Source organism: Peromyscus eremicus, chromosome 11 (genome assembly GCF_949786415.1).
Source record: "Peromyscus eremicus chromosome 11, PerEre_H2_v1, whole genome shotgun sequence".
Taxonomy (NCBI): domain Eukaryota; kingdom Metazoa; phylum Chordata; class Mammalia; order Rodentia; family Cricetidae; genus Peromyscus; species Peromyscus eremicus.
The window spans coordinates 53,005,608-53,027,440 of NC_081427.1; the positions used below are offsets into that span (position 1 = coordinate 53,005,608).

Sequence of the window (21,833 nt, forward strand, 5' to 3'; positions counted from 1 at the left end):
GTTTGCCCCAGATTCTCCCCAGTTGAGCAAGGAGGAAAGTCTGTGCTGGGCTAGGTTATCAAGGTTGTCCACTGCACAGAAGACATCAATGGAAGGGCAGAGGACAGCGACTGCTAGAAGCCTCAGCTGTCAAGGAAGAGAGGGCATCATAGTTCAGGAGACAGGTGTGCGGGGAAGGGACAGCAGACTGGAATGTCAGGAGACCTAGGATGAGGACACAGTCACAGAGGACTGAGGGGGACTTTGCAAGCTCCCACCGGGGCAGTGACTCAGAGACAGGTATGTCTCTTTGAGCGAGGATTGGAATTGCAATAGGGGCATTAGGGAATGAAGAATGAAGGCAAAATTAGGAGCCAAAGAATGAACAAGATGCTTCAACAGCAATGGTCATTCCTTGGTTGCCACTGGACTTATCCTGACTCTATAAAAGGATGGCCAAGAAAACCCTGCCTTTGATAAACCAGGATGCTTTTGGTGATGAGTCAGTGCTACCAGCTGGGAGGACCCTGGCTGAGGTTAGCCATGGAGGACACAGTGTGGGTTGGGGCAGCAGCAGATGAACTCAGCTTTATCTCCTTCCTTACAGCATGGGGATAATGGTGCTACCTCACAGGGCTCAAGATGCTGGCACACCACAAGTCTCCGATGACTCTGAGTAATGACTGTAATTATCACGCTTGTCATAGTCTGATGGAAGAGGCCTAAAATGTGCTGTTCAAAACAGTAAGATTAAGGGCAGGACCCTCTCCCTCCTTTTCACCACAGATAAATGGTCTGAGATTATTTGGTGTCTTTATTTCTCCAGGTTTTGATAGAAGAATACAGTCTTGAACAAAGATGCACCACTGCACTGAGAGGCTGCATCACACAGCAGGCCGAGTCCCCAAACCTCTCCCCGAGAGGCTTCCGGGAAGGTTATGTCCCATCTTCTGACAGTCTGCACTGACTTCTGTCACCTCCGCACTTCAAGTTCCATCCCTTCTCATTTTCTCCTTTAACAGAAAGGCTTGCTCTAAAGTTGTCTGTGTGTACATGTGTGCACACGTGTGTACCAAAGGTTCATTTTACGTCTCTGACAATGTGTGGGAAAAGTTACTCCAGTCAGGCCACAAGGACCTCACACCCAGGCAGAGTTTCTCTCAAAAGCCCCCACATCTCTAAATGTCACTGTGGGTTCCTACAATCAGAAATCTGGTGAGGCTGTGGTCTGGAGACCTGTGCTGGACTTCTCCCAGAGGGGAAAGAGGAGGGCGTCGGGCGGTGGGAATGTGTGAGCACCCAAGGCCTAATCACCAGCAGCATATCTGCACTAGTCGGGACTATGGGGCACAAGGTCTCAGGACGTGCAGCTTGTGGCCCCACGTGCCTGGACAAGGGCCAGAAACCGTTCAGACCTCTGTGCTGCAGACCCGATTCCGCAGCTGTAGCTTCCTCCATCACCCTCACCAGGTATTGAGAACTTTCCACACTCTGTGCCCAGGACTCCACTGTGAGCCCCGGAAGCCCGTTAGAGATTTTAGGTGGAGGCTTTGGCCCAATCACTTGCCACTTTCTTAGTTCCCGGGCCCTTGACATCTGGATGGGCAGACAGTGTGTTGACATGCAGCACATGGTGGCTTTCGGGCTATGCATGGCTTGCTGAGAGAAAAGGAGAAGCTGGCCAGCGCAGGCTGAGTCCCATCTGTCTGTGCCGGACACTGGGCTGGCCCACACAGTCCTCGCGCAGGGCTGCCCTGCGGCTCTCTAGGCTGCAGTCTTTGCTGCACTCAGGGCCTGGTACTCCTGCTTTGCTCTCTCCCTCTGCTCCTGTTCCCTCTGGATCAACTGCATCCGCTCCAGGTGCCACTCATGCAACGTCTGCTCATAAGCAGCCAGGTCCTCGGCCTCACAGGCGGGGAGTTTTTCTTTGACAAGCTGGGTGGTCAGAGTCAAAAGGCTTTCTGCCTCAATCCTGCCCAACTCCTGCAGTTTAGACTGAGAGGCCTGTTGGAAACAAAGAAAAAAAAATTAAGATAAGGGAGCAGGTGGGAGAAAAAGGAAATGAGAAGCAATTAAGTCCTCTGCTAAACAGCCACACAATCTGCTTGCAGGAAGAGATGCTTTGCAGGAAGCTCCTAGGCTCTCCTCCAGGTGCAGCTGCCTGGAGCTACTTTCTCCAGCTCAGCAGTTACTCAAAGACGTGGCGCAGCCCGCGTAATCACATCACCTTGACTCACAGAGTGCAACTCCACTGCCCTACTCTTATTTAAGCCACAAGGACAGCAGAGGTGTAATACACATTTCCACTCGGGCCTGCTCCTGAGCAAGCAGTGAGCTCCAAGTAACAGGATTCTAGGATGCGAACAAGATGGCGGAGACTTCTGAAGCCAGAGCCAGCTCATCCCTGTCTTTTCATTTAACTGACTTCAGTTGAGTCCCTACCCTGGGTTTCTTTCAACAGCTGGAACTCATTTCAGGGATTTCTCACTAATGCTAACCAGCTTTCTGAGTGCATGCACAGGGCAGGCCTCCACCTGCTGCGCCCCCCTGCAGCTTGGCCCTTACCTCCTGCTTGCTTACAGCTCCATCTGAGGTGGCAGCCTGGCTGGGTCAGCCCGGGATTCCCGAAGAAGTACTAAAAGCATTAATCTACTTAAGTGCTTCAAGATATACATCACCAGAAAGTGGCTTTTAGGCCCAGCTGCAGCTCAGTGGCAGATGTCCACATTCTCATCCCGAGGGGACGTAGTGGACAGGATAAGGCCTGGCCAGCAAGAACGGTGGAAGGAGGAAGGCCCATGAGCTCCAAGGAGCCGACAGGTCTAATTACAGAGAACTAAGCCCCAAACGGATTACCTTAGACTAATGAAAATCAGCTAACAGGAAGAAAAGGAAATACAAACTGAAAATGGTTTCTTTCTGACATCATTTTCCAGGTAGTCTGAAGCCAAGGAGATAGCCAAGGACACCAGAATAAAATCTCAACTGTGAGGGAGCCGAGTTTTGTCCAAAGTCAACTCCAGCTCCGGACAGGCTCAGTGCTGGGTCGTGTTAAGCCGAGGCTCCCCCACCCAGGCGTTGGGTGAGGATAAGGGAAGCACTTAGGGCCTAACACGGCTAAGGTCACGGCTAGCAGCTAAACATGTTTCTGTTCTTTTCTGAATTTTCAAAAGGTGTCCTGCGGAAGTATGACGGCTGAGAGGTTAATGAAGGCACAGGTTTCCATCCTTTGACGATGAAGAACGTGGTGAATGACAATCTGCAGGGCGAAGGAGACTTTTTTCTTTAAGCTTTGTACACTGACAGGCAGAGTTAGGAGGAAGGACTGTGTATGAATTCTCCACTTTGCTTTGTTCTCGGGGATGATAGGAACGTTAATTTTTTATTCTCAGTTTCAAATTATAGAGAGAAGCTGGGCAGTGACCTCCCTTACAGAAGTACTGGGAGAAACAACTGCCTGAAACATAATGGGACCCATAATGCTAAGGGAGGCTTCCCATTGCTGGTTCAGAAGACACAGACTTAGGGGTAAGAATCCAGCAACATTTCTCCCTACCCACTGTGGAAAGGTCCAGCGAACCAGCTGGCATGGAGGGGGCATTTTTACACTCATAATGACTTAATAATTAGAAAGTAATTCTTTCTTTTTGTATTAAATGGACAAGAAAGAGGCATGGAGGAGGACCATGGATCTTCTTCCCTGACACTGATGGCAGAGGATCTTAGGACACAGTTCAAAGCCAGCCTGAGTGCTCAGTGCTGTTCTGGAAACCTGTTTACATGTCATGAAGTGTCAGGCAGTATCTCTAACACCCCCCTGAATAGCACAAAGCTACCAGCCACGAGCCACAAAAGATGCCTGAATCTTATCTCTGCATGTTGAAAATGTGACTGGTGTCTAACTGGGTTTCCAATCGACCATATTTGGTGTAGCGTAGAGAAATGACCAGACACTCCACCCTGAGTGGAAGTCAGGCCCTTGTTAAGAGGAGGCAAGGCATTATCCACCTGTCAGGCACATATGAGGGATCACTGGGGATGCCATGCTGCCTTAGTTGAACAACACTGTGACTGATTAGCTCAAGTACAATTCATAAAAATTCCACCTGTTTCTCTTAAGGCCACAGCCTCTGGGAAGCAATACAAATGCAATTCTTGCTGTGCGTTTTTAATGCCTTTGTGTGTGACTGATGCAGGAAAAGCCTGCCTGTCCATCACCAGAGAGAAGCATGCTTATGCACGGCTGGGAGAGGCTCAATTTCTGCTCTGAATCACCTTAAATCGCTCCAGGTATCGGGGAAGCTTGGAATGTTCTGGTTCCTCGATGTCTAGCTGCTCCACCAGGTTTGCTGAGCCCAAGCTGCCTTCAGCTTCCTGGGGCTGTGGCTCCTCTGAGGCCTGGTCAGCTGGAGATGTCAGCACTGTCAGGACTCTGTCCAGCACATTGAGCTGTGGGGCACAAGAGGGTCAGAGTGACATCATTTGTTTGGACTTTGTGAAGGTCAGAGACAAAGAAAGGGAAAGGGGGGACCCCCAAGACTGAGGATACCATTGTGGGAACAGCAGGGGTTCCTGGAATGCCTGAACGTGCAGGAGGTGCTGGGTTCAATCCCCAGTGCTGCAAACAAGGAAAAAAGAAGGAAACACAATTCTATCCATCAGCCATGCCCTCCCAGACAGCATGAAGAACTCAGTATAAAACAAAAGCTACAGACATGAGCTAAGGATCACCTGTCCGAGTGATTAGCACAATGGTAAATTAAGTTTGTTTGTAATTAGCCAGGTAGGAACCCAGGAATTACGTTTGATGGGCACTAGAGGACCCCCCCCCACACACACACACACACTTTCACGTCTGTCTTTGGAGTCGTCTGGAATTGGGACAAAGGGAAAGAAAAGACCACCACAGACCACAAACAACAAAAGGCTATTCTGAATGCATGGTAAAGCCGCAGGCTACAGGCACCACCCCCGGGAAGATTCAGCTCACAGAGTAGTATAAATTAGGGATCAGTCTAATCCATAGAAGCTGCTGGCCACGGCCGGAGATGCACACAGGAAATTCATTTTAATGAGGGGGTTTCTGTGACTTAAATAGTAAGCAACTGAAAACAGGGAGGGTCGTTTTGTTTGGCTCTCTTACTCCCCCACCTCCACCATGGGGTACACCCCCTTAACCCATGCAGGGCTTGGTCATTAGAGATGGGAAGGAATAGCAGCAAAGCCTGCAGAAGCACCTGCTTGGATGCTGATTAACCCCATCAGTGTCCCAGTAGAACAAAGCACCAGGCTCCAAGGCTTTATTGCTGCTAATACTTTACGTGCTGTATATCACATTCTTGTTGACATTCGAATATATTCCTTAAATTAGAATAAAAAGAATGCAAAGTTGGCTGAAATTAGAAAGAATTATCCCTGGTGAAGGATTCATGCATAACTTGTGTTTTCAATTACCAACACTGAATACAGCCAGCTTCATACACACACATTTCCAAGTGTGTATCCTTGGTTATAACGACTGGGAAAGAATGTGATGGATTCAGTCAGCATAAGGCGTCACAGTAGGTACCGGATTGAGTGTCTCCTGACTGAAATGCAAGCTTCGGGTGAACCTCAGTGTGTTCAAGGTCAAGTCCACACAAATAAGAGGCTCCAAGGCCACTTTTCATTTTGATAAGTGTCTGGGCCTCTCTGGATGGAGCAGCAGGGCCGGGAGGGAACAACTCGGTGTTCAATGTAAAGCCGCTATGTTTCCCAGTCTGGCTGTGCCTAGGGAACTCAGTGTCGGGGTTTAGGTGACTGAGAAATGAACTTTGGCACAGGTGGGAGGACAATGTTTGAGACAGGCAAAATGACGGGACCATGTGACACAGATTCAGCAACAGACATGTACCACAGGACAGTCCAATGGGAAGGAAGACAGACGAGTCTTCTCCAGTATCCAGGTTCTGAGTGGCTGATGAAGACTGAGTGGGTGTTCGTGTGTCTGCATGTGGACTTCAGAGGACAATCTCAGGTGTCACTCTTAGGCATTTTCTGCTTTTTTTGTTTGAGATGGGGCCTCTTGGCTTGGAATCTCACTGAGTAGTCTAGGCTAGTCAGCCAGTGAGTTTCCAGCGATCCATGTCTCTCTGCTTCCCAGGCTGCCATTACTGAGACTGTAGCATGCACTGCTGTGCCTGGCTTTTTGAGTGGTTCTGAGCATCCAAACTCAGGAACTTATACTTGGGAGGCAAATACCAAGAGCCAAGGATAGTAAAGAAAATTGCTATCTAGTCTTTCCAGACTACATGAGGGATAAATCTACCAAGATTATTTAATCTTTCTTACGCCACCTTTAATTCCTTTTGGATGGGGGTAGGGGATGGTGAAGAGGATGGTGTTTATTGAGCTGAGTTTGAATTTCAGGGGAGGGGACAGTTTTCCTCTTACATAACGAGGTATGAATCAACAATAATCTTATTTCCCATTGCCTTCTTGTCAGTAACATTGTGGTTTCTTTTCATCCTTTTCCACGGAATAACTACCAATTCTAGACAAACATAGAAAGCAGGGAAGGGGGAGACAACAGAACAAACTCAAACCACCCAGACCAACAGTGATGACTCCATCTGACCGAGTGCGGGTACAGGAACATACCGCTTCTGCACACAGCCTGAGGTCTTCAGGGGAGGAGGCCACCTTCTCCATCACTTGAAGAGCTCGGTCAAGGTAGCCTGGTATCCACATCAGAGGCATGTCGTGGTACACGGCCTGCAGCCCTTGCTGCAGCTCCACCTTTCCTGTGGCCAAAAGAACCACAAAGACTCCTCAGCTGTGTCTCCCGAGCATGTCTGCAGCCAAAGGCTGGGGAAGGTACCAGCAACCACCAGCCGAGATGAGGAACCTCAGCCTGCACATTTTAAACGCAAGCTTTGTGAATTTGTTTTACGTGTTTCATCTGCCTGGAGATCCACCACAGCCCATGAATCACTGGGCTGAGGAATTGTGAGAGACTGACAGTTTTTTCTACAGAAGGCTGCCCTGAAGACATAAGAAGACGGAAATACTATTTTTGTTTCAAGGCCAAAACCTTCCCAAGGGAAGAAAAAACTTCACAACTTTCCTATTGTGGAAATCCTGTGAACATCTGACAATGTTCCTCTGCCAGGAAATGTGTGATGTGTTTTTAAAAATGCCAAACAGCCAACCTATTGTCTTCATGAAAAGAGAAAGGAAAAAATAAACAAACAAACAACCCTAAATCTTCTTTTCTTTGAGTATTATTATCAGTTCTTAAATCAGAGTCCTAGCAACCTTCTGGCTCATGGGGCCTGAATTTCCCCTGGGTCCCCCAAACTGTCATACGGGCTGTGGTGGGGCAGCAGGATCCTGGGAAGTCCAGGGGCCTCTGCACCAGGGACCAGAGCCCTCTAAGCACTGGCGGGCAAAGTCACCTTGAGCAGCTGGGTCTTAAGTCTGCCTCCACTCATCTTTCCTGGAAGGAGGATTTGGGAAGCCATAGGAGGATACCAGCAGACAAAGCTCCTCAGGTGACGGCTAATTTTAGATCTTTAAGGTGCTTGGGCTGGACAGGGATCATTCTGGGTTGCTGGCCTGAGTCGAGCGAGGCGGCAGAGCAGACACAATGAGAGCAGGGATGGGGGCAGGGTGTCTGATGGCATGGCTGCCTATCACAAGGGACCAGGGCCTCTACCCATAAACAACAGCCAAGTACATTTTCTTAGCCTTGCCAACTTTCTGAACGATCCATGCAGTATAGTAGTCCTGAACATTAATCTGAACACAAAAGGGAAAAATGCAAATCAATATCTAAATAGGAAGCAAATAAGCAAAATGCAATTTTAAGCAAGAGCTGAAGGTTGGGTATGGTGTCATACACCTGCAGTCACAGCGCCTAGGGAGAGGACACAGGAAGACTCAGGTCTGACATTAGCCTAGGCTATAGCAAGAACTTATCTCTGAAGGCCAAAAACCAAGGCTGAGGACAACAGCTCATTGGTAAAGGGCTCACCTAAGATCTTGGGTTCAGTTCACAGCATCACATAAATCAGGCATGCCTGTAATTATAGCACTTAAGAGGTAGAGGCTGGAGGATCAGAAGTTTACAGTATTCCTCTGTGACTACATAGTGAATTCAAGGTCAGCTGGGGATGCAGGAAACTTAGGTCTCAACCAAACAACCCAAAACCTCAAACAAACTCTCCAAATAAAACAGAACAACAACAAAACCTTCAAATCAAACTAAACAACGAAAAGAGTGAACGCTCTGGTGTGAGTTTGCTAGCCGGTCTGACAAACTGAGAGACAGGTCTCTCAGTAGTTAATACTGGAATCAGCATCCAAGAACACACACTCTAGTTTGTCGGTAAAGCTTGGACAGCAGAGAGCCACACCTCAGAAGGACAGGCAGAAGCAAAGAGCAAAGAAAGGGCACTCAGTGGAGGCCTGCCTTCTGAGAGAACAGGGCGGGATGGGGATCTGACGAATCCCTGTGACTGGGGTACACTGGATGCAGTCAGGCTGGATGGTCTGCCCAGATCCCACACACCCTGAGGCTGTCCTCTGCATGTGCCCCACTTCCAAAGCAGTGGCACCAAAGCCACCGTTGCACCTGGTCTGTACAATCACACGGGGCCAACAGGGGACTCTCCCAGAGTAAGCTCTCTGAAGCTCTCCTCCCTCACCTGAAACAAAGTCAAAGCCACAAGCTGAACTTGACTCTTTCTGACCTCCGGGACTGTAGTTGGACACTGTGAAAGACTGGCTAGTTCTTTGGACAGAGTGCCAGAATGTTCTTTATGCTTCCCTCTTCCTCCACAGACCATAAATGAGTTTCACTACAGCTGACAGAATCAGTTCTGACCCTGTCACTGGTGACAGGTCTTATGACATCTCTTGACTGTTCATAACTGTAAGGCCACTGAGGGCCATTTTGTTGTCTATACATGTGGGTTATAACTCCATTAGTAAATTTAAATGAAGTTTTAATTTTATTATGAGACAAAAAGCCATGCCACATCTCTCCACAAGCAACAATATTAATACGGCTCACTTAGCTTACCGAGAAGCGCACAGCCATAGAGCTGGGAGCTCAAGCCCACTGTGTTCTTCTGTTTCAGGCCTGGAAGCAACAGGGACGCACCCAAGTTCCTCTCTTCTTCCCACTGCAACAGAAGACAGCAGATCACTGCCTATTAAAGCCATGGGTACTTCACGCAAATGTGAACTTTTTCATGACACCAAATAGCTTGTATTTAGTAAGCTTATGAAAATAACAAAGTTGTATAGAACTATCCCAATACTATAAATAAGAGGTATTTATATTAGAAAAAAAGTCAGAACAGAAATGCCCTATATATAACTCAAAAGATTCCTAGCTGGTGAAATCATGAAGTCATTTTGGTTTTCTTCTTCACGCTTCTCATTATTTTCCTTTTGGTAATGAACCAGTGCCTTTTACAGTCAGGAAAAAGAAAAGAAAACAGAGTCCACTCTGGCCCCATGCTGACTTGAGAGCATCAAAGAGGCCCTGCATGCTGTCGGCTTCATACTACCCAGCTCCAGGGGGAGGGAGAACACTAACAACATAGCAACCGTAGACTCCTTCACACTGTTAAAATAAGTACCACCATTAAGTTGCTTTTAGATAGATTTGTGCCTCTTGAAAACAAATTAGGCAATCAGAAACACTTAGTGACTACGTCTTTCAACCTAGGGTGTAAAATTGTACTGCAATAAAATTGAAGCCTTTTGAGACATGGAAAGAAAAAAAAGGAGGTAAAGCCACAAGGCTCGCTGAGGCTGCCACACACCAGTAACAAATGCGACTGGGGCACTCCTTGAATGCAGAGCTCGCAGGAGGTGCGGCAACAGCCCAGACGTCAGGAGCTGTAATCCTCTAGATGCCCCACACGGCCAGCGCTGCAGCCCTCCCCACAGCACACATGCTGCAGCCCTTCCCACAGCACACATGCTGCAGCCCTCCCCACAGCACACATGCTGCAGCCCTTCCCACAGCACACATGCTGCAGCCCTCCCCACAGCACACATGCTGCAGCCCTCCCCACAGCACACATGCTGCAGCCCTTCCCACAGCACACATGCTGCAGCCCTCCCCACAGCACACATGCTGCAGCCCTCCCCACAGCACACATGCTGCAGCCCTCCCCACAGCACACATGCTGCAGCCCTTCCTACAGCACACATGCTGCAGCCCCTCCCCACAGCACACATGCTGCAGCCCTTCCTACAGCACACATGCTGCAGCCCCTCCCCACAGCACACATGCTGCAGCCCTTCCCACAGCACACACGCTGGCTGCACAGTCTGCCCCAAGAACGAGGGAACAGGCAGAGCAGGCAGGAAGTCTGCAGCTGTAAACGGTGCCAGGGAGCGAGGCTCTGCGGTATTCAAGGTCCGGACCATGGCTCCTGCAGCACAGCTCCAGTTCTTGAGATTTCCCTACACTCCAGAAAACAGTGGATCCCTGGAAAGGGAAACTCCACGTAGGCTTCCACAGGGCAGATAAGGAGGAGCTGCTAATTAAGGACCTTTTCCAATGCAAACCATTCTGGCTTTTGTGCATGTGCTGGACAGCAAACCCAGGGCCTTCCGCCTGCTAATGTACCACTGAACTACACTTCCCAAAGCTGACACTATAATCTAGACAAGTTTGCTTCTCCCCTGACTGAAAAGTGGGTCCAGTGCAGACTAAGTAAGAAGCCTGAAGCCTTTTCTTATACTTACTTTTCAACTGAATTTTGTTTTTGAGAAGTTTCACTATGTAGTTCTGGCTAGCCTGGAACTTGTTCCTATGTAGAGCAGGCTGGCTTCAAATACTTATTTGTTTTAGTATGTCTATGTATATATGTGAGCACATGTCTGTATGGGGCGGGGGATGGGACGACAACATGCATGAGTCACTTTGATCCCTGCACCATGTGGATTCTAGGGATCAACCAGGTCATCAGGTTTGATGGTAAGCACCCTACCCACTGGACCATCTCACTGTCTGAAACCTTTTTTTTTTCCTGTGCAGAAAAGATGAGCCACATTATCAGGATTACAACAGGGACTGGAAGCTGAATGGACAGCAAATATACAAACAATAGCTATCTGTGACATGCTAGGACCAGTGAGTTGACAGGTTCTGAGATGACATGAGTTGAGCATCCCTAATCTGAAAACCCAAAATGTTCCAAACTCTAGAACTCACTGAACTCTGAAAGCAGAAAATGTCACACTACATGACACATTTCATATACAAATTAAACATAATGCATAAACATCACCTTTAGGGTAAGTGTCTAAAGTATATATAAAACATGGATGAAGATTATAAAAACATGGATAAAGTATATATAAAACATGTATCTCACTGCAAACATTCCACAGTTTAAACAAATCTGAACTCCGAAACACTTTGGTCCTAAGCACTTTAGAGCATACTCTACTGGTAGTGTGGACTGACTGCCAGGCTCCACTTCAGCGGGGTTGGCCCATGTTATGCTGTGCCTTCACCTTCTCCTCTCCTTCTCCCCCACTTCTCTTCACAAACTAGACACCCCAAGTCACCTACACTTGCTGTCTCTTCTGTACACTTCTCAGTCCCCCACTAATCCATCCTAATCTGGCTTCCCGCTGTTTCTCTATGGAGAGAAAATAGACCACTTACTGCTCTGATGTCAGTAAATTCAATGACCCTGTGTTATTCTCATCTTATCTACCCTTTCTCCTAGGCCATTCTTTCCATGGTTTGAGTGGTCCCACACACTCCAAATTTCCTCCTTAATTTGTGACTGACACAAATTTGTGTGTATGTGTTTGACATATGTATGCTGACATTTGATATGTATATGACATTGATTTCCATTCGCTTTTCTCTCAAGATCATTTACACACATTTACATACAGATGTAAAGCTCCAAAAGTGTCCGAAGTTCAATTGAGAAATCTTTGGACTGCTTCAAAGTATCCCAAGTTTGCAACATGGTCAGGGCCAAATTAACTGTTTCCCCACAAAACTGTCTTTTCCCTAGAGTTCCTTTTGCAGGTATACATCCTTTTTTGTCCAGGTGAGTTGGAAACCGAGGACCTGACATCTGATCCTCTCCTCTGTACCTCTGTATCTAGCTCCTCCTCACCTGATATTTACGCCCCCAAGTATCGAGTGGGCACTCTGGTTCCACTGCTCCTCTATCATCAGCTCTTCTCAGACTCCCTAAGTCTCTAAACTAGTCTGCCTACAGCTACCCCTTCCCTGCTCTGACCCGCCCCACCTGCCAGCTGAGGGATGGCTTCAAAGTGTAAATCTGATTGTAACACCCTCCTGTTTAAAACTAGAAAACACTATTTCTGGACGACAGCAAAATGGCCCAGTCTGAGCTCACTCACAGCCCCTGCCCCTGCCCCTGACATCCTCTTTGTTGTAGGGGCATCAACCATCACGATCATGGTACTCCCCTGCCAGGTAAGCACACGTGACGTGGCCATCTTCCTCCAGCCTATTCCCCCAACCCCAACTGGGTCTCACTACGTTGTCCAGGTGACACTGAGTCTCCAGTTCTGGGAACTCAAGCAATCCTCCTGTTTCAGCCTCTGCACGAGCAGGGGTTACAGACATGTACCACTGTGCCCAGCTTCCTTTAGCACCTTTCTGCTTACCGTGTCCTTTTCTGTCAGTTTGGCATATGCATTTCCTCTTTAACTAGCCAATGATGATTCATCTTTCACATATTAACCTTGTAAATCCCTCCTTAGTTATTTTCCCTTTCTAACCAATCCCAGTTTAAAGAACAAGGAAAATTCTTCATTGAGGGCTTTCCATTGACTTCTCTTGTGCAGTACTCCTTAGGTCATAATTTTATAGCTGCGTGCTTGTTTTGTCTACGTGTGTGTGTGTGCGCGTGCGCGCGATGCCTGGGGTCTGTGAAGGTTAAACAGGGTAGCGGATCCCCTGGAACTCAAGTTTTAGATGGCTGTGAGGCACCACATGGGTGCTGGGATCTGAACTCAGTTCCCCTGCAAGTGCAATAGGTGCTCTTAAGCACTAAGCCATCTCCCTAGCCCCTTGTTTTGTTTTAAAGTGCTAGGCTACAAGCAGAAAATGTCTGTTTAACTGCTAAATATGTAGTACTTGGCAACTGATTAAAAAGTAGGTTCAATATATACTTAATAACTTAATTGTGAATATAAGCTATATATACCACAGGTCATGACACTCAGTAAAGCAGAACATTTCAGGTCTGTGGAATGAGTGCTGGACTGGATGACATTTCCGCTCCTGTCCAAATGGAGGATTTCCCGATATGCTACTGAAATTAAGTGTAGAACACAGGACCACAATGCCTGGCATCGTCTCCTGGTGCCACGGTTATTCTGTATTACCTCCATGCCTCAGTCTCCCTATCTCTGCAGAGTTCCTGTGAAGATTAAAGGCATCAATACATCTAAGAGCCAAGAACACAGTACAGTACAGAGCAAGTGCCATTTAGTGTCAGTCTCTGCTGTTCTCACCGCGGTTTCCTTAGGCTAACAAGGAAACCGTAAGTAAATCTCCCACTCAAGTGCTGAAGCAAAGCTTGGCATGCTTCACATTCTGGAACACAACTGGCGTGGAGCAACTGTAGGAAAACTCTGACACAAACAAGTCAGTCAGTATTAACCACACCAGCTCATGGTCAAAACTGGCTGCCCACCTGCTTCTTCAGCCTGCCATGTCTGGCTGTCAGCGACTAGCCATGACTCACTGCAGAATGTCTGAGCGCACTTGACTTGTCTCAAGTTTCAAACTGCCCACAAGGGGCTAGGGTTATAGCTCAGCAGTAAAACGCTTACCTAGCATGCAAGGGGCCCTGGGTTAACCCCCCCCCCCCAGGCCTTATCAAAACAAAAACAGCCTCCTCTATCCTCACAAATGTGTGTAAGGACTTTCACTTGGGAAGCATCCAGCTCCACTCTGTAGAGAACAAAACACACCGAATGAACGTTCATTTCTGGCTGCACACAGCCTTTTCTCTTCAGATTCGGAGAGCAAGGCTTCCTCTGCCCTCTCCCACCTACCCCGGCAGCCGATGCTCGATCTGCCTCGAGCTCTCAGCTCTGCGTTAGGGCACATCACTTACTGTGAGGTCTGTCTTCTCTGCCAGGCAATGGTGTAAGACATAGAGGGAGAGCAACTGGGTGGACGGCACTTCAAAGGCTTCTTGCATCGTGATCTCAAAAACCACAGATAAAGCATCTGGAAGAAGATGAAGGTAAGCACAGAGGAAATCAGCTGGAGGTAACATCATCAAATCTCTAAACATAAACACTCTTGCAAAGTACAGTGCAGTGGAAAATAAGCAGAGTTAAGAAGTAGGAAACACAGGCTTTGGTCCCAGTTTTTCCAGGAAGCAGGTCCTTTCCAAGCATGCACACCTCCCGCACACACTGTGCGTGCACACTGACTCAGGGCTTTTGTATCCATGACTTCAGACATGCACCAAAGCACTGCGTGTCCCTGTGAGTAGTATCTTCCCAGTGATCAAATGCTGCCTGCTCTATTTACTTCAACAAGATAATGCCTCACACAGTGCCCATCAGCCAGAAGAGTAAGGCATGGGGAAAGAGGCACGCCACTGTCAAGGTCACCCTGACAAGCAAGCAGGCTGCCTGCTTCTCTCTGTTATGAAGCTTTCTCACTGTTGAGGCAACACAGGACAAAGGCTAGAGGAACTCCCAAATCCCGGGAACTATTTTAAAGACGGAAACAGGGATAATAAAGATCAGTTTAAAAGACTTGAAAGAAGGCAGAGGAAAATGTTCCTTCATAAATTATAAGCCCCTGAATATAACATACACGTACGATATTTATTTCTACATAAATGCCGGTCGTAGAAGAACAGGCCCTGGATGACTCCTATTTTCCCACGATATTCTACAGCACAGACAAAAGCCAATAAAATCAAGTTCAAACAATTTCTTTCCCTCAGTAACTTGTGGTCAAGGTAGAGAATGTCAATGTTAACACTGAAATAATGCTGGCACATGTCACAAGCACAGCAAATGCTTTCAACTGAGTGTATATGCTCCTCTGCTCATTGCACACACTCATAGTCACAGAAGAGTCAGCATGATGGGCAGCTGTTCCTGGCTAGCTGGTTTTGCAAATGCTGTGATGGTTTTTTTCGGGAGGCTAACAGGCATCAATTTTTTGCCCTTTTTGCAAATGGGGAAACTGAGACAGACAGACAGACAGACAGACCAGTAAAGCATCCAGTAAATCTAGCAAAATAAGGACCTGGAAGAGATTTTCTTCTCTTTTTTGAGACTTGGTCTCATTATATAGCATTGGTGAGTCTGAAACTCACTATGGAGACAGGCCGGACTTGAACTCACAGAGAAGGGACAGCTTCTGCTCCCCAAGTGCTGGGACTAAAGGTGTGCACCACCACCATGCTAGGTGAGATTTTCTTTTAAATAAGCATTCAATATTTCCAAAGGCCACAAGGATTAAAGCCTCTTTCATTGCTGTTAAGATTTATTTATTTTTAACTTTATGTGTATGGGTGTTGGCTACATGTCTGTCTGTGCGATACATCTGTAGTGCCTAAGAAGGCAAGAACAGGATGCCAGGTTCTCTAGAAGTGGGGTGACAGAGGGTTGTTGGCTGCCATGTGGTGCTGGGAACTAAACTGTGTCCTACATAAGAACAACCAGTGCTCTGACATGCTGAGCCCGCTCTCCAGCTCTGCGTCCCCCTTTCCTCCCTCCTGAAATCACATAGTCATTATTATTTTATTAACTACTTATTGCATGTGTGCGTGTGGAGGTCAGGACAACCTGTCGGAGTCAGCTCCCTGTCTACCATGTGGACTCCAGCTATCTAACTTAGGTCCTTAGACTTGGCAGCAGGCGCCTCTACCCACTGAGCCATTTCACTGGCTTTTTTTGTTTGTAACTCTAACTCTGCCAACTCTTCATTACAGGTTCCAAAATTACACATGAAAACGAAATCCACTGTTACTTTATTCTCTGTATTCTGCATTTCAACCAGCTTGGGAAATGAAGTCAGATTGCCCATATAATTAATTTTCCTCAATAATCACTTATATGCTTCGATATTTTCCATCCCAGCAATAAAAGGGTGTTATTTGAAATTTCCTGCATAAATGATAATAATCTTCATGTAAACTTCTCTCCTTCTTCATGAAAACCTTCCTCACTAAAAGAGTAAGGTAAAGAGATGTAATTAAGAAATGAAGAAGGAGGAAGCTTTCTGCATTTGGACTCTTCCACTTGAGAGCTGAAAGCCCTGTATTAACTGAATGGTGATTTGGTTTCTTACCTTTGTAATTTTCTTTCTTTATGAAGTAATCCATCAGCAAATTGAATGTAAAGTTATCTGGAAAAATTCCATACTGCACCTGTAATAAAAATGAAAATGGAGAAAGATAAAAACACAAACCCTCTCTAATTCAGCCTGTAATATATGCCTATATACTCTGCAGGGTAAAACTTGGCCCCTGGAGTTAAGCTTTGTGACTGTCATTCTACAGCATCTGTGACAGTGAAACTGAAGCTGTGACTCATGAGGTCTGGTAATTGGAACTGTTGGTCAGGGTGAGAGCATTGTGAGGGGGTGTCTCACAGATGACACAGACAGGTGAAAACAGGGCTCAGTTCTAACAGCTCGTCAGAGCTAAAAACAGCAGCAGCAGCAGCAGCAGCAGCAGCAGCAGCAGCAGCAGCAGCAGCAACAGCAGCAGCCCATCCCCTTCCTCCACACAGGGCTGGTCCAGCGATTCTTTTCACAAGGTATAAACACAAATGCAAAAGCAGACCATAAGAAAAGAGCAGGAATTATACAGCATATGGTCCAGCTTGAGCTTCTAAATACCCAAGAAATATGCCAACACTTTGTTATAAACCAAGCTCCTTGGATTCTGCTAACCTGCATATTTAAGATGTCAGAATTTAGGAATAATATTGTAGGAATAAATAAAGATGCTTCAGTGTCTGCTTCAGGGTTTGGTAGGAGCAAAGTAATGATCCAGATCCTGAAGCATCATCTCAGGCCCACAGCATCTGATCTGGGATGGAACCCTGAAGTTTTAGCAGGCTTCTGTGATTTCATATACACCTGAGCCTGAGTCCTGACTGCCTAGATCACAGTTACAGTTTCACCCCCAATTCTTACTTCAATAGGATCTAACCTCCCTGTTCCATAGCATCGCCAACTACCAGAAACACCTGGGGAACCCCTCCTGCCCCACCTACTCCCTTGGGAAGTTCCTAAGCCTTGGGAAGTTGGTTGTGAATCACCCCCACTGACTCATGGCAGGAGCACTGGATGCCTCAGGTGTGTTGAGGTGGAACACTGCCAGGAAGCCTGCAACTCAGGGTCGGGGCCTTGATTCTCAGAGAACTCACCCACATCAGCATGAGTCCAAGGCAGGCTAAAGCCAAAACACTTTAGAATGGTAATTCATTAGAGCTAGAAAGGACCTTTGAAGTCAACTGGTTCAAGCCAAGTGTAGTACCTCACACCTACAATCCCTCAAAGGCTGAGGCAGAACTAAGGTGGGTTCTGGGGCAATTTGGGCTACATAGCAAGATTCAATCTGGGGTACAGGGTCAAGTTTGCAGAACAAAGGAAAAGAACAGTCAGTCCAGGTTTCTCAACCTTGACCATGGGTCAGGTGAACCTAAAGTAGAGTCCCTAAGAAGGCTGAAAAGGCGGATCACAGTGAATACTTCTGCTAGACTCATGTCATCTCATCCACACGCACAGGACGCACAACATCAGAAGGAACCCTCATGTAAACTGTTGGTTCTGGGGGCTAATGCTGTGTCTACCACTCTGAGTGCATTAGTACCAGCAGATGGCCCATTCCAGGAGCAGGATGCTGGTTAGGGAAGGAGGTGTGTGTGCTGGGACAGGTGTGTGAGAATCTTTATGCTTTCCACTCAGTGATGCTTTGAACCCCAAAGACCAAGAAAGGCCCAGAAAGGCCAAGTAAATTAGAATATTAGGGGTAATCACAAGTATTTGTAATGTTTATTTTTTTTGTAGGAGGGGTGTGTGTGTGTGTGTGTGTGTGTGTGTGTGTGTGTGTGTGTGTGTGTACATGTACATACAAGCATGGACTGCCCTGCCCAACTTTTTACGTGGGATCCAAACTCAAAATATCATGCTCCTGTGGTGAGCACACTGACTCAGTTATCTCTCCACATGGAGCTTCTGTAAATCTAAAAACCTTGGGTGACTCTAGTGGGCAGCTCAGGTTGTCAGTCACTGATAAAACTCAGTCAAGTTGGAGTTGAGAAAACCAGGACACAAAAGGAAAAAAATTATCTGGCTGACATTCCAGGAAGCTGATGGAACCTAAGGGATTTACAGGCTGGCTCTTCTGACCCCTCACCCGGTGACTTCCCTTTTAAAGGCCTGGAAGGGACAGAAAAGAGCCTTTGCTCTACTTCTCTAGACCTTTCTAGATCTGTTTCCTCAGGGATCTTCATCTCTAAGTATAATTTCTGGAATGAAGAGAACAAGATTTCATCTCTTCCTTCCCCCGGAGCTGTCCTTTCTTTCTTGAGACGGAAGCCCGAACCTTGACTGTCTGTATCTAGATCCAGCTGAGTCTGTCCTCTGACTCAGTCCCCTGCCGTCACTGTAGGCAAAAGGGCAGCACATGCTGCTCCATGTGCATCCTCTGAAGATAGCTTAAATGGTACTCCGGCCCTCAACTGTGTTCCTTCCAGCTCGATCCCATCCTCTGGATTCCTCTTGTAGGGCACTTAAAATCCTCTAACGTGAGGTTTACCAGGGAGAGGGGAGAGCCGCTTTATTTCCACAAAATAAGGAAGAGATACTGGTCATTTCTGTCGTCATTTACTTAATTCATCATCTCACACAAATAATGTGTAGAGCATATGTTGGTTTGATTTGAGCCTTTCATTTGATTACAGACGAAAATCATTTTTTCACAGAGAAGAGTCAAATGTAAAATCAGTCTTCCCTTTTAACTCTAATTTTCAAGGTCTGGTGATACTATGAAAATAATGTTTTCATAAAATATTGTTAAATTTTGAATTAAAATTCTTTAGCAATATTTTTCTGTGTAGAATAATGTTAAATATTCTCTATGTAACAGTCCTGGCTGTTCTGGAACTCGAATTGTAGCCCAGGCTGGTCTCGAATAGAGATCCGCCTGCCTCTGCCTCCCGAGTGCTGGGATTAAAGGTCTAAGCCACCAGCGCCCAGCTTCAAACTTCATGGTTTGTTTTCAATTTAAAGCTACTAGTTTATTTTTATTTTTGTGCACTGGTGTTTTGCCTGAATGTATGTCTCTATGAGGGTATCAAATCCCTTAGAACTGAAGTTACAGACAGTTGTGAGCTGCCGTGTGAATGCTGGGAACTGAACCTGAGTCTCTGGAAGAGCAGCCAGTGCTCTTAAGCACTAAGGTATCTCTCCAACCCTGTCAAAATTCTTGAATGGCTGTAATGGTGTTTAGGTGACTCTGGCAATAGCAACACTCCACAACTTGTGCTTATTTTGCATATACTTTCATGCCTTGAAGTCAATGCAGACGAAAGTGCTGGGGGAGTGTAACGTTAGAAAGACCTTAATCCTGGGAACTCTGGGGTTTGTGGGAAGGAAAAGCCAGGGAGCTTGGAGAAAGGAGGAATTATTATCCAGGAATACCATCTTCTTAAAAAGTATAAGATAGTCTGAACAAACTGGAGATTACACTCCATCAAAAATGGTCAGCACTCACCCAGATCTATGAAAGGGAAGCAGGCAAGAGATCCCAGGCTGAAGGATGGAAACGGAGTGCCCAGCGTGCAGGGCTCTGACTGGGCTCCACTCCACTCTCACCTGTACTTCCCTGACCACTGTTTGGAGAAGAGGCAGCTACAGGAGCTTTGGGTTTTTAGTTTGTTGGTTAGTTTATAACTGCTCCAGTCTGGAAATAGTGTGAGAAGGAGTCTGAAGGGACAGCTTAAGAAAGTGGCTTCTGGTACTTCTCTTTGGTCCATCACAGGTACAAAGAGCAGGTCACATACACCCAGGAAGCACGCCAGCACACCCTCACCTTATTAACAAGGGTGTACAAGGCTTTGTCTTGTGCACCGTATTTCAGACACTGTCTAATCCAGGTGTGGATGGTCCAGTCTCTCAGGTACCAGCAGTTGGGACTGTGTCGAAATCTAAATAAAACACAAGAGGAGACACTACTGGTGTTATCTCTTAGTGTTAAAACCTGAACACTGTCCATCAGCGGGTCCTTCTCTTGGAATAGTATTGGTGCAGCCAATGTGATCAAAAGTCATGAGAGTTTACAACTGAAAAAACTTGAAGTTGAAACTCTTAACTATAATTCTGAAATGGAAAGAAAAGGCAAAATAATAAAAAAGAAAAATATAAACCGATTTATTTGTTTTAAGACAGGATCTCTTTGTAGTCCTGGCTGGCCTAGAACTCATAGATCTGCCTCTACCTCCCAAGTGGTGTGACTAAAAGTGTGTGTCACAACGCCCGGCTTTATTAATCATTTAATACCCCTTGCCTCAACATCTTGCTTTAATATGAGATTTATGGAAATTATTTGGGGAAATATTAATCACAGCATTATGCTAATACATAGCTCATCAGAAGGGCTGTGTGAAACTCAAGTTGATACTCTGAAAATGAAGTAAAACAGACAAAGAAAAGAAAATCAGAACAGCACAGAACTCTGAGGGAAATCAGCGTTGAGTTACACCAGTATTTCTTGTATATTCAGGAACAACTGGGATACTACTGAATCAAGAAGACAAACAAACAAATTAAAAGCTGAACAGGATCTCACATTCAGGTCCTTCGGGAACCACACCCCTCCTGCCTTCCTCACAGCGCCACTGTGGCCCTCAGTTCACTCCCTCTTCTCCCCACAGCAACCCTCAGGGGCCTAGGTCACAGGCTCCTGAAATGGAGTCACTGGGAGGAACGGCTCCTGGATGATGCTGTGGCCTGAGTCCTCCTCACACGTGGCCAGTGCCTGGGTTGGATGGCACTTCTCTCACCTCCCCAGGGCTGCGGAGGAGGTGGAATTATCCGGGCATGTCTAAATATTTATCTGTTTTCACTAAGACAGAACTTCATACACCCTACTCAGACAACAGAAAGCCCTACATTTTCTTTAAGCTCTCAGAAAGCAGGCTAGTCTCTGGGCCCCACAAAGGTTAAACTCTTATTTAAAAAAAAGACAGAAGAGGCAGAAACTTGGAGGTAAAGACTTTTGCCATTTTAAGAGCCACGGGCACATGCTGATACTGTCTTAGAGGTGGTTCTTTAGTGTCCCACCAGGTAGTTTCAGCTATGTGCCTTTGGGCGTGTTTCCTTTCTTCAGGTGACAAAGGAAAAGCTTTGGAGAGGAGGGACAGGATAGTGTTTAATTTGGGTTGTTAGTGCTCTGGGGAGAGACATGCCAAAAACGAACCTGAACTTGCTTTACACGCTTGGAGTCATGTTGCTCTCTCCAACACCCTTTTTTGAAACAGGGAAGGTTTTGCCACGTAGCACAGGCTGACTTTGATCTCATGATCTTCCTGCCTCTGCCTCTGGAGTGCTAAAGTCATGTATCACCACATTTACAGTTTGTTTCATCTATCCATCCATCCATCCATCCATCCATCCATCCATCCATCCATCCAACCATCCATCCACCCACCCACCTACCTACCTAACTTAGATTTGGCATGAAAATGTTTCTTATTCTAGTTTTCTTTGTAAAATTAGCTCTTTTAAAAATGAGAAACACAAAAATGTCAAATTAAATTCAGGTTGGCAATGACCAGGCCATAGACAGGTAATGTATAGCCCA

At 46.6% G+C, this 21,833-nt stretch overlaps 1 protein-coding gene across 1 annotated transcript in view; it reads right to left on the reverse strand.

Moving 5' to 3' along the window:
- Positions 1 to 775: 775 nt before the first annotated feature.
- The window catches only part of Mrps27 (mitochondrial ribosomal protein S27), an 86,742-nt gene continuing 65,684 nt past the window's right edge, over positions 776 to 21,833 (reverse strand). The window contains exons 5-11 of the mRNA XM_059276485.1: positions 20,064 to 20,178; positions 16,310 to 16,388; positions 14,106 to 14,221; positions 9,044 to 9,146; positions 6,619 to 6,761; positions 4,255 to 4,428; positions 776 to 1,983 (exon numbers count right to left, since the gene is read on the reverse strand). Of these exons, the coding sequence (XP_059132468.1) occupies positions 1,744 to 1,983; positions 4,255 to 4,428; positions 6,619 to 6,761; positions 9,044 to 9,146; positions 14,106 to 14,221; positions 16,310 to 16,388; positions 20,064 to 20,178 (970 nt within the window). The 3' untranslated portion in view covers positions 776 to 1,743. The remainder of the gene's footprint in view (positions 1,984 to 4,254; positions 4,429 to 6,618; positions 6,762 to 9,043; positions 9,147 to 14,105; positions 14,222 to 16,309; positions 16,389 to 20,063; positions 20,179 to 21,833) is intronic.